The sequence below is a fragment of the Littorina saxatilis genome, linkage group LG6 (genome assembly GCF_037325665.1).
Source record: "Littorina saxatilis isolate snail1 linkage group LG6, US_GU_Lsax_2.0, whole genome shotgun sequence".
NCBI classification, from domain to species: domain Eukaryota; kingdom Metazoa; phylum Mollusca; class Gastropoda; order Littorinimorpha; family Littorinidae; genus Littorina; species Littorina saxatilis.
Window position 1 is genome coordinate 40893303 of NC_090250.1, and position 15000 is coordinate 40908302.

A 15000-nucleotide genomic window follows, 5' to 3' on the forward strand; every position below is an offset into this window, starting at 1 on the left:
AGAGTAGGTAAGTGAGGGCAGTATTGTGGTGTTTCTGTCCGATACTTAGGTTGGTAATGTACTGAACAAAACACGCTGGGCCAAGTCGGGAGAGTAGGTAAGTGAGGGCAGTATATTGTGGAGTTTCTGTCCGATACTTAGGTTGGTAATGTACTGTACACAACACGCTGGGCCAAGTCGAGAGAGTAGGTAAGTGAGGGCAGTATATTGTGGAGTTTCTGTCCGATACTTAGGTTGGTAATGTACTATACAAAACACGCTGGTCCAAGTCGGGAGAGTAGGTAAGTGAGGGCAGTATTGTGGTGTTTCTGTCCGATACTTAGGTTGGTAATGTACTGTACAAAACATGCTTGGCCAAGTCGGGAGAGTAGGTAAGTGAGGGCAGTATATTGTGGAGTTTCTGTCCGATACTTAGGTTGGTAATGTACTGAACAAAACACGCTGGGCCAAGTCGGGAGAGTAGGTAAGTGAGGGCAGTATATTGTGGAGTTTCTGTCCGATACTTAGGTTGGTAATGTACTGAACAAAACACGCTGGGCCAAGTCGGGAGAGTAGGTAAGTGAGGGCAGTATTGTGGTGTTTCTGTCCGATACTTAGGTTGGTACTGTACTGAACAAATCACGCTGGGCCAAGTCGGAAGAATAGAAAGGTGAGGGAAGCTGGCCGTTTCTAATATTCAGCGGAATAAATTACTGGATGTATGGCATTACATTATTTGGAGATATTCAGGAACAGTGTAATTGAACAGTTCAAAGTCTTCTTGGAAACAGCGGTACACGCGTTTCAACAAGGACGCAGGTATGTCTTTGTAGAATTGCTGCATCTCATCAGTCGTCCGGCTGTGTTTGTATACCGCTGAGCGCTCGGGGAACCTGACCATCCGATCAGCGTGCACAGATTTAAGCACCCGCATTGCGTCTTCCTCCAAATGTTCGTAGCGGCCCACAAAATCGTAACGCACGGTGCAAGGATGGCAGAGCTTGTGAAATCTCTCCCAGTGCTCGTTCAGAGCTGCCCCCTTCTCGGCTTGGTCCACAACAAAACGCAGGAACTCGTCAAAACGGATTTGCACTCTGTCCAAGCTCTCGCTATCAAGCTGCCGGCTGACATTTCTGTACACACGTGCAATGTGCTTAACTAATGGTCTCCTGTATTCGATGCGGGAAGACAGGTTGCTGTGCAACTTGTCGCGCCAAGCCGACAGCAGACGCTCCAAAGGGTGGCGGACAAACATGAACTTGTAGTAGTCTTTCAGGCGGTACCGAATGTGAGACCGCATGTAGCTGTTCAGCGTGGGGATGAGAGGCCGGAACTTGCTTTGTGTGTCCTCCTGATCTATCTCCATTGGATTCGTTGCGTTGACCTTGCCTGACAGCACAAGCAGCACGTTCCGCCAGTTGGAAGTGGCCACCTTTGGAATGCCGCAAAACAGAATCTGCAGAAAAAGATAAATGTCCAAAAAAGACATTTCAAGTAAAGAAAGAAACATAATTACATAAACGCGGGCGCTTGCGTTTATGAGCGTGCTTTAGGTGTGTGTGTGTGTGTGTGTGTGTGTTTGTGTGTGTGTTTGTGTGTGTGTGTTTGTGTGTGTGTTTGTGTGTGTGTGTGTGTGTTTGTGTGTGTGTGAGTGTGTGTGTGTGTGTGAGTGTGTGCGTGCGTGCGTGCGTGCGTGCGTACTTGCATGCGTGCGTTTGTGTGCGTACGTGTGTGTGTATATATATACGTGTGTATGAGTTAGTGTGTGTGAGTGTGATCTGGGCAGCACTAATAGTATTTAGACTTTTAAAAGTACAGAGTGAAAGAGTGAGCGCGTTATTGTTTTACTTGTTTACTATCAACGCGGTAGCAGTTGACAATGACCTTGTACTTGTCATCAACGAGGAATTGATAATAGATGTTCTTGTCGAAAGTCATGGGTGGTATCAGTTCCGAATTCTTCTCAACACACTTGTGACGAAGGTATTTCACAAGCTCCCCCCGGTTCGTGGGAGGAAACGTCGTGTTAGAAGGCAGCGGGGGTTCGGTTTTGAAGAAAGCGGTAGAAACTGGCTGTGGATAACAACACAAAAATTATGCTACAGGTGTCAAGGTTTCAGCCTTTTCATCTTTCTTGGCCGGTAGACACAAAAAGGAAAATAACAAGGCGCGTAAGGCGAAAATACAACATTTAGTCAAGCTCAGTCGAACTCACAGAATGAAACTGAACGCATTGCATTTTTTCCGCAAGACCGTACACTGGTAGCATCGTCTGTCCACCGCTCGTGGCAAAAGCAGTGAAATTAACAATCCAGAAAAGCGCGGTAGCGGTTGCGCTGAGGAGGATAGCACGCTTTTCTATATCTCTATTCTTTTTAACTTTCTGAACGTGTTTTTAATCCAAACATATCATATCTATATGTTTTTGGAATCAGGAACGGACAAGGAATAAGATTAAATTGTTTTTAAATCGATTTTGGACATTTAATTTTAATCATAATTTGTATATTTTTAATTTTCAGAGCTTGTTTTTAATCCAAATATAACATATTTATATGTTTTTGGAATCAGAAAATGATGAAAAATAAGATAAACGTAGTTTTGGATCGTTTTATAAAAAAAATTATTTTTAATTACAATTTTCCAATTTTTAATGACCAAAGTCATTAATTAATTTTTAAGCCACCAAGCTGACATGCAATACCGAAGTCCGGCCTTCGTCGAAGATTGCTTTAAAAAAAATGTCAATCAATTTGATTAAAAAATGAGGGTGTGACAGTGCCGCCTCAACTTTTACAAAAAGCCGGATATGACGTCATCGAAGACATTTATCGAAAAAATGACAAAAAGTCTGGGGATATCATACCCAGGAACTCTCATGTCAAATTTCATAAAGATCGGTCCAGTAGTTTACTCTGAATCGCTCTACACACACACACACACACACACACACACACACACACACACACACATACACCACGACCCTCGTCTCGATTCCCCCTCTATGTTAAAACATTTAGTCAAAACTTGACTAAATGTAAAAACTAGTCAATAAAAAATCGATGCACCAGATGATCTTATCTCATGAAAAACAAACAAACACCATAGCCAGATCTGAGACAGCTAGTGGGATTGTTTGCATGGTAAGGACTGCGACATTGTAAAATGTTGATGTGAATTGTGGAATAGGACATGGTTGTTCATTTTGGTTGCCTCTTTTGGGGGGGCGGAGGGGGGGGGAGGGGCAGAGTAAGAATACGATTAGGAAAGTTTTTGAAAAAGTTAAGAGAGGAGAGTCATTCATAAAGAAATAGGATAGAACGTATTAAAAATGTTAAATGTACATATGACACGGTTTAGGGACACTTGTGTTAAGTGTTAGAGTTAGGGTTATGGTTAGGGTAAAGGTTACGGTTAGGATTATTTACAACGGATGGGGCGTTCGCATTAAACCAGGAGTGAAAATTGGACAATTTCATTTTGTTTTGGGGAACATTCAGCGTCAAGTTTTGTGTGGTCTTAATGTAAACGCTAAAGACAGAGTTTAAATTGAACGCTGGAAAGTTGATAAATCGAAAACAGCGATTATGCAATATACATATATATAATATGGTTAAATCAATAACGCCGAAGAACGACATTTTGTAGGCCTGTACAATTGTTGGTTCAGGTAGTTTGATGAACTTTGGGTTTGTTTGGGTTTGTTTCGTTAATGGGCTGAAACTCCAGCTGCTTTTACGTGTATGACCGTTTTTTCCCCGCCATTTAGGCAGCCATACGCTGCTTTCGGGGGAAGAATGCAGGGTATTCTCGTATTTCTATAACCCACCGAACTCTGACATGGATTACAGGATCTTTTCCGTGCGCACTTGGTCTTGTGCTTGCGTGTACACACAAAGGGGGGATAAGGCAATAGCAGGTCTGCACATTATGTGACCTGGGAGCTCGGAAAAATCTCCACCCTTAACCCACCAGGCGGCCGCGGCCGGGATTTGAACTCACGACCTTCCGATCAGGAGGCCAATGTCTTATCCACTAGGCCACTGCGCCCGCCGGTGAACTGTTGAAAAGTAACGCTTGGTCCCTTGCCCGTGAGTTTGCCAAGGAAGGAAGGTTGAGGGAAGTTCAATGAAAAGTATTCACATAATATTATATAATCAAAAGCAAACCGAATGAAAACGCTCTGCGTTTCTTCGCCTCTTTTCATTGGCGTTTCCCTAGACAACGACAGCACACTGTGCCTCGCAGTGTTCGAGGAAAGTCTGAACAAAAACAAACAAAAAAACACAAATGGCCGCAGGCAAACACACAAAAAAGGCTTGAACTAAACAAATGACGCCTACCCAGCTAATAGTCTGTCAAATAGCAAAACCACTGAGTGCGATTATCTCTGGGAAAGAGCTTGCAAGTGAAGTCGTAATATATCATATTGCTTTTTAGAGCACGTGTATAAGCCTTGCTTGTTGTGCTCCATTTACTAATAGATTGTATGCGTCTTTGTTATCTGAATTTTTTCCTGAATAAAATTGTTTAAACCAAGTGAAGTCGTACAGATTGACACCTGACGTTCACAAATGCTGACCGTGACGTATAGACCAAAAGGTCGCTACGCCCATTTGGTTTATTGAAAAACAAAGCACCAACCTAACATACTTGTAACTGTTCAACAATGCCATCAACTCAAAAAGCTAAAGAAAACAACTTTCACTAGCTTTGACTAGCTGAACTGCTGAGAACATTGGTCGTGCTTGTTTTCGATTGCGATCGTTTCACGGGGGCCCTGACCATGTATTTTGAAAACTGGGTCCACAACATTGCTAACTGTCAATGATTTTGCACTAACTTTTGCACAATGAAAAAGATGGGGACACAAACATGTTAGACGGGTCATTGTCAGACCAGCTTGTTCGTCGGTCCTCGGAGGAGCATTATTATCGCCTTCTGTTTCATCTTCATCAACCCCAGCCTTCTTCGATAAAGATGAAACAGAAGACGATATGATTCCCCAGCACGGACACAAAAGCTGGTCTGTCAACAACCCAACACACATATTAAAATATCGCTAGTGTAAAAAGGATTCCATTGGTACGCAGCTTTAAAGAACGATCCAACTACTCACATTCTGTATCTTGTCCATGTGAAGAATCCACCCGACACGAAGCACCACAAGTAGATAACCTACAGCAAATAAAGTAAATAACTTTCGTTTTAACCACCTGCACTGCATATTGCTGAATAGTGGAACTCTTTTGTAAACAGTGTCTTTACGAATAAGTAGCGTCAACATGCACTTCCTTTGCTCGTCTGAAAAAGAGCTAACGTCCCTTTTTGGTGTGTGTGTGCGTGTGTGTGTATGTATGTATGTGTGTGTGTGTGTACGTGTGTGTATGTGTGTGTGTGTGTGTGTGTCAGACCGGACAGGGATTGGCGTAAAACTGACACTGCCACTATTTTATTGTTTTTGCATACATTTCATCCCCGGGGGAGTGACAGATAACTAGAGAACGATTGAGCAGCGATTGTGTGTGTGACAGAGAGAGATGAAGGGTAAAAAGGTTTGCGTGCCTACGCGCCCTGCAGCGTGTGATTTATCGGCTGCTATCTAGGCCACATCAGTGCGTCAGCGTCACAGCTTCAAATGATTCGGAGGAAAATTTAAAATAAATTGCATATGGAAGGATATATACCGAGCAACAAAAGAAACGCAAATTATTTTTTCGATATTTTGATTTTAAAAAACGCAGTTAATCTGAGAGTGACAATTTTCGGGATATAGATGCCCTATGCAGTCATGAGTAACAAAGCTGTTGTGTGAATATTTTTCCATTGCTGCTGTCTCAACGCACGGGACAAGCAGTTTCCACGTGAAACACATGATGCGCGCTTACAGCACGTGCAAGCGTAGTAGGGGAAACCTCATCAGTGTGAGATGTGTTCACTGATGCATTAGTAATAACAAAACGACTAAATGTAAAAACAAGTCGCGTAAGGCGAAAATACAACATTTAGTCAAGTAGCTGTCGAACTCACAGAATGAAACTGAACGCAATGCAACGCAGCTTCTTCTTCTTCTTCTGCGTTCGATGAATGCAACGCAGCAAGACCGTATACTCGTAGCATCGTCAGTCCACCGCGCACGGCAAAGGCAGTGAAATTAACAAGAAGGGCGGGGTAGTACTTGCGCTGAGAAGGATAGCCCGCTTTTCTGTACCTCTCTTCGTTTTAACTTTCTGAGCGTGTTTTTAATCCAAACATATCATATCTATATGTTTTTGGAATCAGGAACCGACAAGGAATAAGATGAAGGTGTTTTTAAATTGATTTGGACAATTTAATTTTGATAATAATTTTTATATTTTTAATTTTGATAGCTTGTTTTTAATCCAAATATAACATATTTATATATTTTTGGAATCAGAAAATGATAAACAATACGATGTACGTAAATTTGGACCGTTTTATAAAAAAATGGTTTTTTTTACAATTTTCAGATTTTTAATGACCAAACTCACTCATTAGTTTTTAAGCCACCAAGCTGAAATGCAGTACCACACCCCGGCCTTCGTCGAAGATTACTTGACCAAAATTTCAACCAATTTGGTTAAAAAATGAGAGCGTGACAGTGCCGCCTCAACTTTCACGAAAAGCCGGATATGACGTCATCAAAGACATTTATTGAAAAAATGAAAAAAACGTATGGGGATTTCATACCCAGGAACTCTCATGTCAAATTTCATAAAGATCGGTCCAGTAGTTTAGTCTGAATCGCTCTACACACACACACACACACAGACAGACAGACAGACAGACAGACAGACAGACAGACAGACACACACACATACACCACGACCCTCGTCTCGATTCCCCCCTCTACGTTAAAATATTTAGTCAAAACTTGACTAAATATAAAAAGACCATGGCACGCTCACTGCCAGTCTAACTTTTGACAGAGTCAAGATGCCAAGATTGACACCAGAACAACGCGAGAGGGCAGTGGGTCGATTATCAGCTGGTGATGACCCAGAAGCGGCAGCAGTCGCTTTCAATTCATGAGCATCTGTCAACAGTATATCGCCTTCAGCAACGTTTTGTCAACACTGGAAGCACTGCTGATACACAACGAAGTGGAAGACCTCGCGTTACAACACAGAGACAAGATCGCCAGATCCTGCGTCATCATTTGAGAAACCGATTCCATACAGCCAATGAAACAGCCAGGAACACCGTCGGTAACCACCAGAGACTCATTAGTGGCCAGACAATACGCCGAAGACTTGCTGAGCGAGACCTCCAAAACTGCCGTCCAGCTAGGGGACCAGTCTTCACTCAAAGACATCGCATGGCGCGCCAGCAGTGGGCCCAGGATCACATCAACTGGAACTGGAGACAATGGCGAAACATTCTGTTCACCGATGAGAGCCGTTTCTGCATTAGTCATGTTGATGGGCGTGTCAGAGTGTGGCGAAGAAGAGGTGAACGCTATGCTGATGACTGCGTCATGGAACACAATGCCCAGGGTGGACCAAACGTCATGGTCTGGGGTGGAATCGGCCTGGGACCTGTGTTTTTCAACAATCTTGGTCCTGGTCGGGGAAACGGTATCACAGCACAGCGTTATATTGACCAGATCCTACAGCCTCATGTTGTGCCCTTTTTCCAGGCGCGCAGAAACTGTGTTCTGCAGCAAGACAACGCTCGCCCGCACACAGCCAGGGTCACCCAGGCCTTCCTGCAGCACAATAACATCGACATCGTGGCCTGGCCCGCCCTCAGCCCAGATTTGAATCCTATTGAACATTTCTGGGACCAACTTCAAAGAAAGGTCAACCAGTTACGCCCAGGACCAAGAACTGCCGCAGAACTGCGTCAGGCCCTTGTCCATGCCTGGTGCAACATCCCGCGAGACGCCATCAACCGACTCATTCACTCCATGAGGCGCCGCTGCCAGGCCGTCATCAACGTCCAAGGGGGTCACACACCGTACTTGACCATCTGCAGAGGCTCCCTTTGCCCGTGGCAGCAAAAGGCTATGCCATAGCCAAGAACAGTGTGCGAGGAACATACTACCTTGATTTTGATTTGTTTCGATGTTACGTTTATGAGAAATGACATTTTTAAATTGTGATTAAACGTTTTTCTGGAGAAAATTCGCGTTTCTTTTGTTGCTCGGTATATGTACTTGCCATCTGGCTTTGCGGGGGGGCATGCTTTTATTCATGAATTATGGAATCAGTCTTCCCTATCGCTGGTTTTTACATTCAGTCGAGTAATGATTAAATGTTTTAAAGGCACTGTGCAGCTCACAGCCTTCGTTTGGCGGTTTTTTTGCAGCTGAGTGCATTTACAGTTCAAAAATCCTCCTATGGTAGTAAAAACAACTCCAAAACTACCCAACGACGACATCTGTGAAGCTCAACAGTTTCTTGTTCACGCGAGTGCATAAATTAACCTAGTTATTACGTGGTGTTTGGTCGGAGTTCGATTCAACTGAGTGATTCCGGCCTCCATTTTGTTTTACACAAACTCATGATGACGTCTGACATAGTTTGCTAGTGACGTGTCTTTTTGTGCATGATGTGGTGATCTACCTGATCTAAATTTAGATCCAAACATAGGCCAAGACCAGCCGGGTCCGAGTACGAAATTAATTCGTAAAAAAAATCGCAGTTCTTGACTCTTTGGGTGCAAGTCAATGAAACTTGGTAGTTCTTCTAACGGATAGCTGCCTGAGGTATGACTAAAAGCCCCAGGGGCTCCGTGCACCTGGATTTGACAAGTTCAGTACCTTTAACATAGACAGGGAATCGAGACGATGTTGGTGGTTTTTGTGTGTGTGTGTGAATGTGCGTCCCAAATGATATCCCCAGACCATGATTTCTGTTTTCCGATAGATGTCTTTGATGACGTCACATCCGGCTTTAAGTGAAAGTTGAGGCGGCTCTGTCACACCCTCGTTTTTCGATCAAACTGATTGCAATTTGTGTCAAGCAATCTTCGAAGAAGCCCTGACTATGAGATTGCATTTCCGCTTGGCAGCTTAATAGTTAATTGATGAGTCCTGTCGAGTAGGCCTACATTGAAAAAAGCGATCTTGGGATATGATCATTTATACTACACGTCATAACAACTATGCAGATGCGTTTGTGGGTAGATCTTTGCGATGAGGCCGTTTATTGAAAAACCAATTATATATTACTAAAAAGCCCATTCATTCCCCTATTCTATTAAGAAAACAGATTTGTTTTACACAAGGTAGTGCCTATACCGTGGAACCTACAACACAGACACCCCCCAAAATCAAATTCGCTAAATCAAGGTTCGTGCGTTAAAATCGACAAAATATCAGAACAACCAAAACGAAACATGTTCTGAATGTTATTAGAAAGAACAATCAAATCTACATCCAAAACAGTCAGTTTTGTTTACATATATCTTGTCTTAAAATGACGTTATGGCATAGACGTTCAAACACTCAATTTATGGTAATCCTTGGGTGTGGTAGTCGCTGCCCTACACGCCACGAATATCCCTTTAAGTAATGCATTTGAAGAAATGTGTAGTAGTCTGACTGACAAACAACGTCAACGCTTTTATAAGTCAACAGTACACTATGCGGAGATCATGTAGAAATCATAGTTTTATTTATTGTTTTCTAACTTCAGGAAATCCGGCACAGAGTAATTGAACAATTGAAAGTCCTCCTGGTAACATCGGTACACGCGTTTCAGCAAGGACGCAGGTATGTCTTTGTAGAATTCTCGCATCACCTCAGTCGTCCGGCTGTGTTTGTATACCGCTGAGCGCTCGGGGAACCTGACCATCCGATCAGCGTGCACAGATTTAAGCACCCGCATTGCGTCTTCCTCCAAATGTTCGTAGCGGCCCACAAAGTCGTAACGCACGGTGCAAGGATGGCAGAGCTTGTGAAATCTTTCCCAGTGGTCGTTCAGAACTGCCCCCTTCTCGGCTTGGTCCACAACAAAACGCAGGAACTCGTCAAAACGGATTTGCACACTGTCCAAGCTCTTTTTATCAAGTTGTTGGCTGTCGTTTCTGTACTGACGCACAATGACCTGGACAAAATATCTTCTGAAGCTGACTGAGGTGGACATGTTGGTTTGAAATTTGTTGCGCCACGCCGACAGCAGGCGTTCCAAGGGGTTGCGGACAAACATGAACTTATAGTAGTTGCTGAGGCGGTGCTCACTCTCAGGCCTTGTGAAACTTCTCAGCAGGGGAAGGAGAGACTTGTACTGGTGGTGCACGGCATGAATGTTGATGTCCGTCGGGTTAGTGGCATTGACCTTGCCGGACAATGCCAGCAGCACGCGTCGCCAGTTGGAGCAGGCCACTTTAGCGACTATACAGTAGAGCATCTGAACAAACACACACAAAACAACATGCAACCGTCATAGTCAATACATGCATGTTAACAATACATTAATAAGATATATCAATACATTCCTTTCTTTTTAATGGCAAAAGAATAGTGGGTCACTTTATATGTAAATGTGCATAATTATTATGTAAGTGAAATACTTGCTCTTAAAATAATTCCACTATAGAGTCAGTCATCATTGTCAGCTTGCAAGCATTATACATACATTATTCACAATTAGGTTTACTTTGCTGCTTGCTCTTAAGTAAGTAGGCTCAAAGAGCGTCGAGCTGATCCAGATACATGTACGTACATTTATGGAAACAAGATTGATCTGAAATGAAATGTCGGCAAAAGGCGTGCTGCATTGTCGGGTATTCGTTTGTCACTTTGTAAGAAACTGCAGCCCCTTGTAGTTTAAGGAATAAATGATATATCCCTCCGCTCCCCCCCCCCCCACCTCACTTAAGCCTATCCACCCCCATTAACCCCCCCCCCCCCCAAAAAAAAAATAGGTATCGAATCGTCCCAGCCCCCAGCCTCACCCCCACCCCACCCCCCAAAAAATCAAATCGTCCCGGATCACGAATACGTACCTTACATTTATTGTTTAACCGTCCATTTATTAAAATTTGAAAGGGTGTGTTTGGGTACTTTTAATACGCTTTACTTTTGGTACGCTTTGTATACTGTACAACTCCCTCGTATTGTCTCTGTCTTCACTTCGCTCTACATTTAAGCCCCCCCCCCTCCTATGCTGTTCACGAGAAGGGTATTTTTATGAAGTGTAAATCATAGTACAGTTAGTTACACTTTTTATGAGAAATTTAGGTTTAAAAATCTACATTCAGTTATCATTGTTGTTGACATTAAAACACGGATGCTCCTTCACATACGTTTTGTTGCTCTCATAGTTTTCAAGTTTAAAATAAAAAGTCTTCACATTTCTTGTGGGGTGTCTAGACAAATTAAACGTTGTTTAAATTGTAAAAGAAACTGCACCTTTCCTTTTTGATAGATACGAGTGTAAATAAATGAACGAAGGAAAAATAATGACCGAATGAACAGATAAATACCTAAATAAATAACTGTGCTAATTTTTCTGTCCCCAGAACTAGAGTCTATTTGGGACATAAAGTGGTTATATGCTAAGAAAACCCCCCGCGGGTTAGGGGGAAGAATTTACCCGATGCTCCCCAGCATGTCGTAAGAGGCGACTAACGGATTCTGTTTCTCCTTTTACCCTTTTTAAGTGTTTCTTGTATAGAATATAGTCAATGTTTGTAAAGATTTTAGTCAAGCAGTATGTAAGAAATGTTAAGTCCTTTGTACTGGAAACTTGCATTCTCCCAGTAAGGTCATATATTGTACTACGTTGCAAGCCCCTGGAGCAATTTTTTTATTAGTGCTTTTGTGAACAAGAAACAATTAACAAGTGGCTCTATCCCATCTCCCCCCTTTCCCCGTCGCGATATAACCTTCGTGGTTGAAAACGATGTTAAACACCAAATAAAGAAAGAAAGATGCTAAGAAAATAAATAAACAGATATATCCACACACACAAATTGGTGTCTCTGCGGACACATCTTCCAGCTGTCACCGAGAACATTAATACTGCCCTTATGAAGCAGTGACACAACCGTAAAAACAAGAAACCCACAGACATGTCAACCGACCAAATGACCCCCCCTCCCCCCAAACAAAACCAAAAAAAAGAAAGAAAAAGAATTGCAGGAGATAAAGGTTACCCACTCGCACTTCACGCTTAGATTTGTGCAAACGTCCAACCGACCTTGTTTTTGTCATTAACGAGGACATGAGAGAAGGGACTTGACTTCAACGCTGCGGATGACGTCATTTCCGCGTCCGGGTTTCCACATTGTTTCCACACGTAATGGGCTAGCCCGGCCTTCTCAGTTGAAACAGTTGTCGCCCTGGGACTGGGCGTGAACGGAGCCTTTACTTTGAATAGATGGGATAACCTCTGAAACAAAGTTCAAAGGCTATTACTTGTTGTTGCTTGGCCTTTTTCACGCCAGGGAATCGCCAAAAATGCACAACGTTTCAAACAGCAGTAGCGTAGTGCATACGGTGGATTTTTAGAGTGTGAGTATGTCGAAGTTGTTTTACATTCATTCTGAAGAATGTATCCTGGATTTCTATGACAACGTTTCGGACATATACCATGCAGCCGTTCTCATGCTATCGTCTTCACCTGGAACAACCGTTGAATGAACATTTTAACATCCAATCTTATAGATTGATTCTGCTTTAACCTTTCCTCAATTCACACCAACGAGAATAAGTAGCTTAAATTCAAACAGAACAATATTTAAGTTTGTTCGGGCGATTTTCTCTAAATGATTCAGTGTCTAGTATTGAAAGTGAAATTTTGACAGCGGTAAGGTGAAAATCAGCGTCCAACTAATTAAAAGTTCGATAGCCTGCAATAATAATAATAATAATAAAGTGTATTTATATTGCGCCTATCCCTTACAAAAAACAAACATATTTGGCTCTAAGCGCATTACAACATGTGTAGTGACTTGGTACAATCAAGTCTGACAAATACAATAACACAATATACAGTCGGTCTCTTGGGTAAAAATGGGAAAAGCAGCTTCGACATTTAAACACTGCTACTAAAAAATCCTCTAACAATGCATACTGCTTTACAATATAAAATATGCATTTATGTATAAATAGGAATTTGAAAAGGTTCTTATGATAAAAACTAACTAGCGAACGACGAAGAAGAAGAAGAATAAAACTATCAATGTCAATGTATAACAAGTCATTCAACGTAAATGGCTAAAGAACAACAACAAAGCAATGATGATAAAACAGTTATACTCAATGGCTAATAACGAGGCAGAACTAAATAGTATCGACACAAGATTAAAACAAAACATATTCCTGGAGACACATTTATACATGTATCAAATAAAAATATACAAAATACAGCCCTCGCACACTCGCACACACACGCCAAGGCACGTGTAGTCGCACTCATACACCGCGACAGCTATCGCGCGCACGTACAAGGAACAAAAACACGGAAATAAACAAGGAAACAGGCACATGAAATAGCAACCCGTCCCCAGCCGGCCCACAGCGCGCTACGATGGCAAGTGACCCCTCTCCTCAATGTGGCAAATACTGAACAGGCTAGGCGTCGAAGTATTGCCGGAAGAGGTGTGTTTTTAGAGAGGACTTGAAGGAGAGGAGAGAGGTAGAAAGGCGGACAGACATGGGCAGAGAGTTCCAAATAGAGGGAGCTGTGTAGATAAAGGCGCGCTTGCCGAAAGCGTTCAGTTTGATGCGTGGGACAACAAGGTGCCCTGCGTCAGCGGATCTGAGGTTGCGTGTGGGGACGTGTGGCTTTAAGAGCGAAGACAGGTAAGAAGGGGCAGAGTCGTCGTGAAGGCTACGGTAACACAGGGTAGCTATTTTATATGTTATGCGTGCTTTGATTGGTAGCCAGTGAAGGGTCATGAGGAGAGGGGTGACATGGTCGCGCTTGCGCTTGCGCAGCACAAGACGTGCTGCATTGTTCATGATGCGCTGTAGGCGGTCTAGCTTGGCGTCTGGGAGGCCGGCTAGGAGCGAGTTGCAGTAATCCAGTCTCGACAAAATAAAAGCCGAAACCAGTGTCTTGGTTGCGTCGAGGGAAAGAAGGTGTCTGATTTGGCTAATCCTCCGCATTTCAAGAAAGGCGGTTCTGCAGAGTGAGTTGATGTGGGCGTCCATTGACAGGCTACTGTCAAGGTGGACACCCAGGTTTTTCACTTTGCTGCTGAATGTGACTGTGGTATCAGAAAGCGTAAGACTGGATGTTTCTGAAAGAAGCTTTAAGTTTGATTGTTTGCCAACTGGCATGATCTCTGTCTTATCATCGTTCATCTTGAGCTTGTTGACTGTCATCCACTGTTTGATGTGATCGCTGCATGATTCTATTGACTGCACTAACTCTGTAAACTGTTTGGTGTGTGCGGATTTTTGTAGTTGAGTGTCGTCTGCGAACATGTGGTACAGGACATTGTGGTGCTTTATGACTTTGCCTAACGGCTGTATGTACATAGTGAATAACACTGGGCCTAACACAGATCCTTGTGGGACTCCATACTTTAGTATGGTGTCCTCGGAGTGCCTATTTTGGATCACAACAGCCTGAGTGCGTCCAGTCAGGTAGGAGCAGAACCACCCCAGAGCCGTGCCTGTTATGCCGAATGTGGTGTTCAACCTTGCCAGCAGTATATCGTGGTCGATGGTGTCGAACGCTGCGGATAGGTCCAACAGGGCCAGAAGCGAAACAGAGCCGCTGTCACAGGCAGTGAGAAGATCATTCGCTACCTTAAGTAGGGCTGTTTCAGTGCTGTGATCTGCGCGGTAGGCGGACTGTAATGGTTCAACCATACCTGTTTCAATAATCAACTATGTTGTACAATTAAGTCTAATATCTTATGCACTCGCATAAACAAGAATCCGTAAGGTAATTGTTTAATGTATCTCAAAAGAAGACATATTCTCGAGAAACCCGCTGTCGTAATCCAGATGCTGTTATGAACCATTGTGCGTTTCCCCGGCGTATTTTGGGTGGCGGGGAAGTATGCGGGTGTTGAGTGACAATTACAACAAATCCC

General features: G+C 43.1%; 1 protein-coding gene across 2 annotated transcripts in view; it reads right to left on the reverse strand.

The window, feature by feature from the left end:
• The window catches only part of LOC138969214 (carbohydrate sulfotransferase 11-like), a 20602-nt gene that overhangs the window by 2878 nt on the left and 2724 nt on the right, over positions 1-15000 (reverse strand). The window contains exons 2-3 of one of the 2 annotated variants that reach the window (XM_070341957.1): positions 12150-12341; positions 9604-10355 (exon numbers count right to left, since the gene is read on the reverse strand). In XM_070341957.1, coding sequence (XP_070198058.1) covers positions 9618-10355; positions 12150-12341 — 930 coding nt within the window. In that variant the 3' untranslated portion in view covers positions 9604-9617. Of the gene's footprint in view, positions 1-9603; positions 10356-12149; positions 12342-15000 lie in introns of those variants that run through there. The other variant, XM_070341956.1, reaches the window with a different exon arrangement.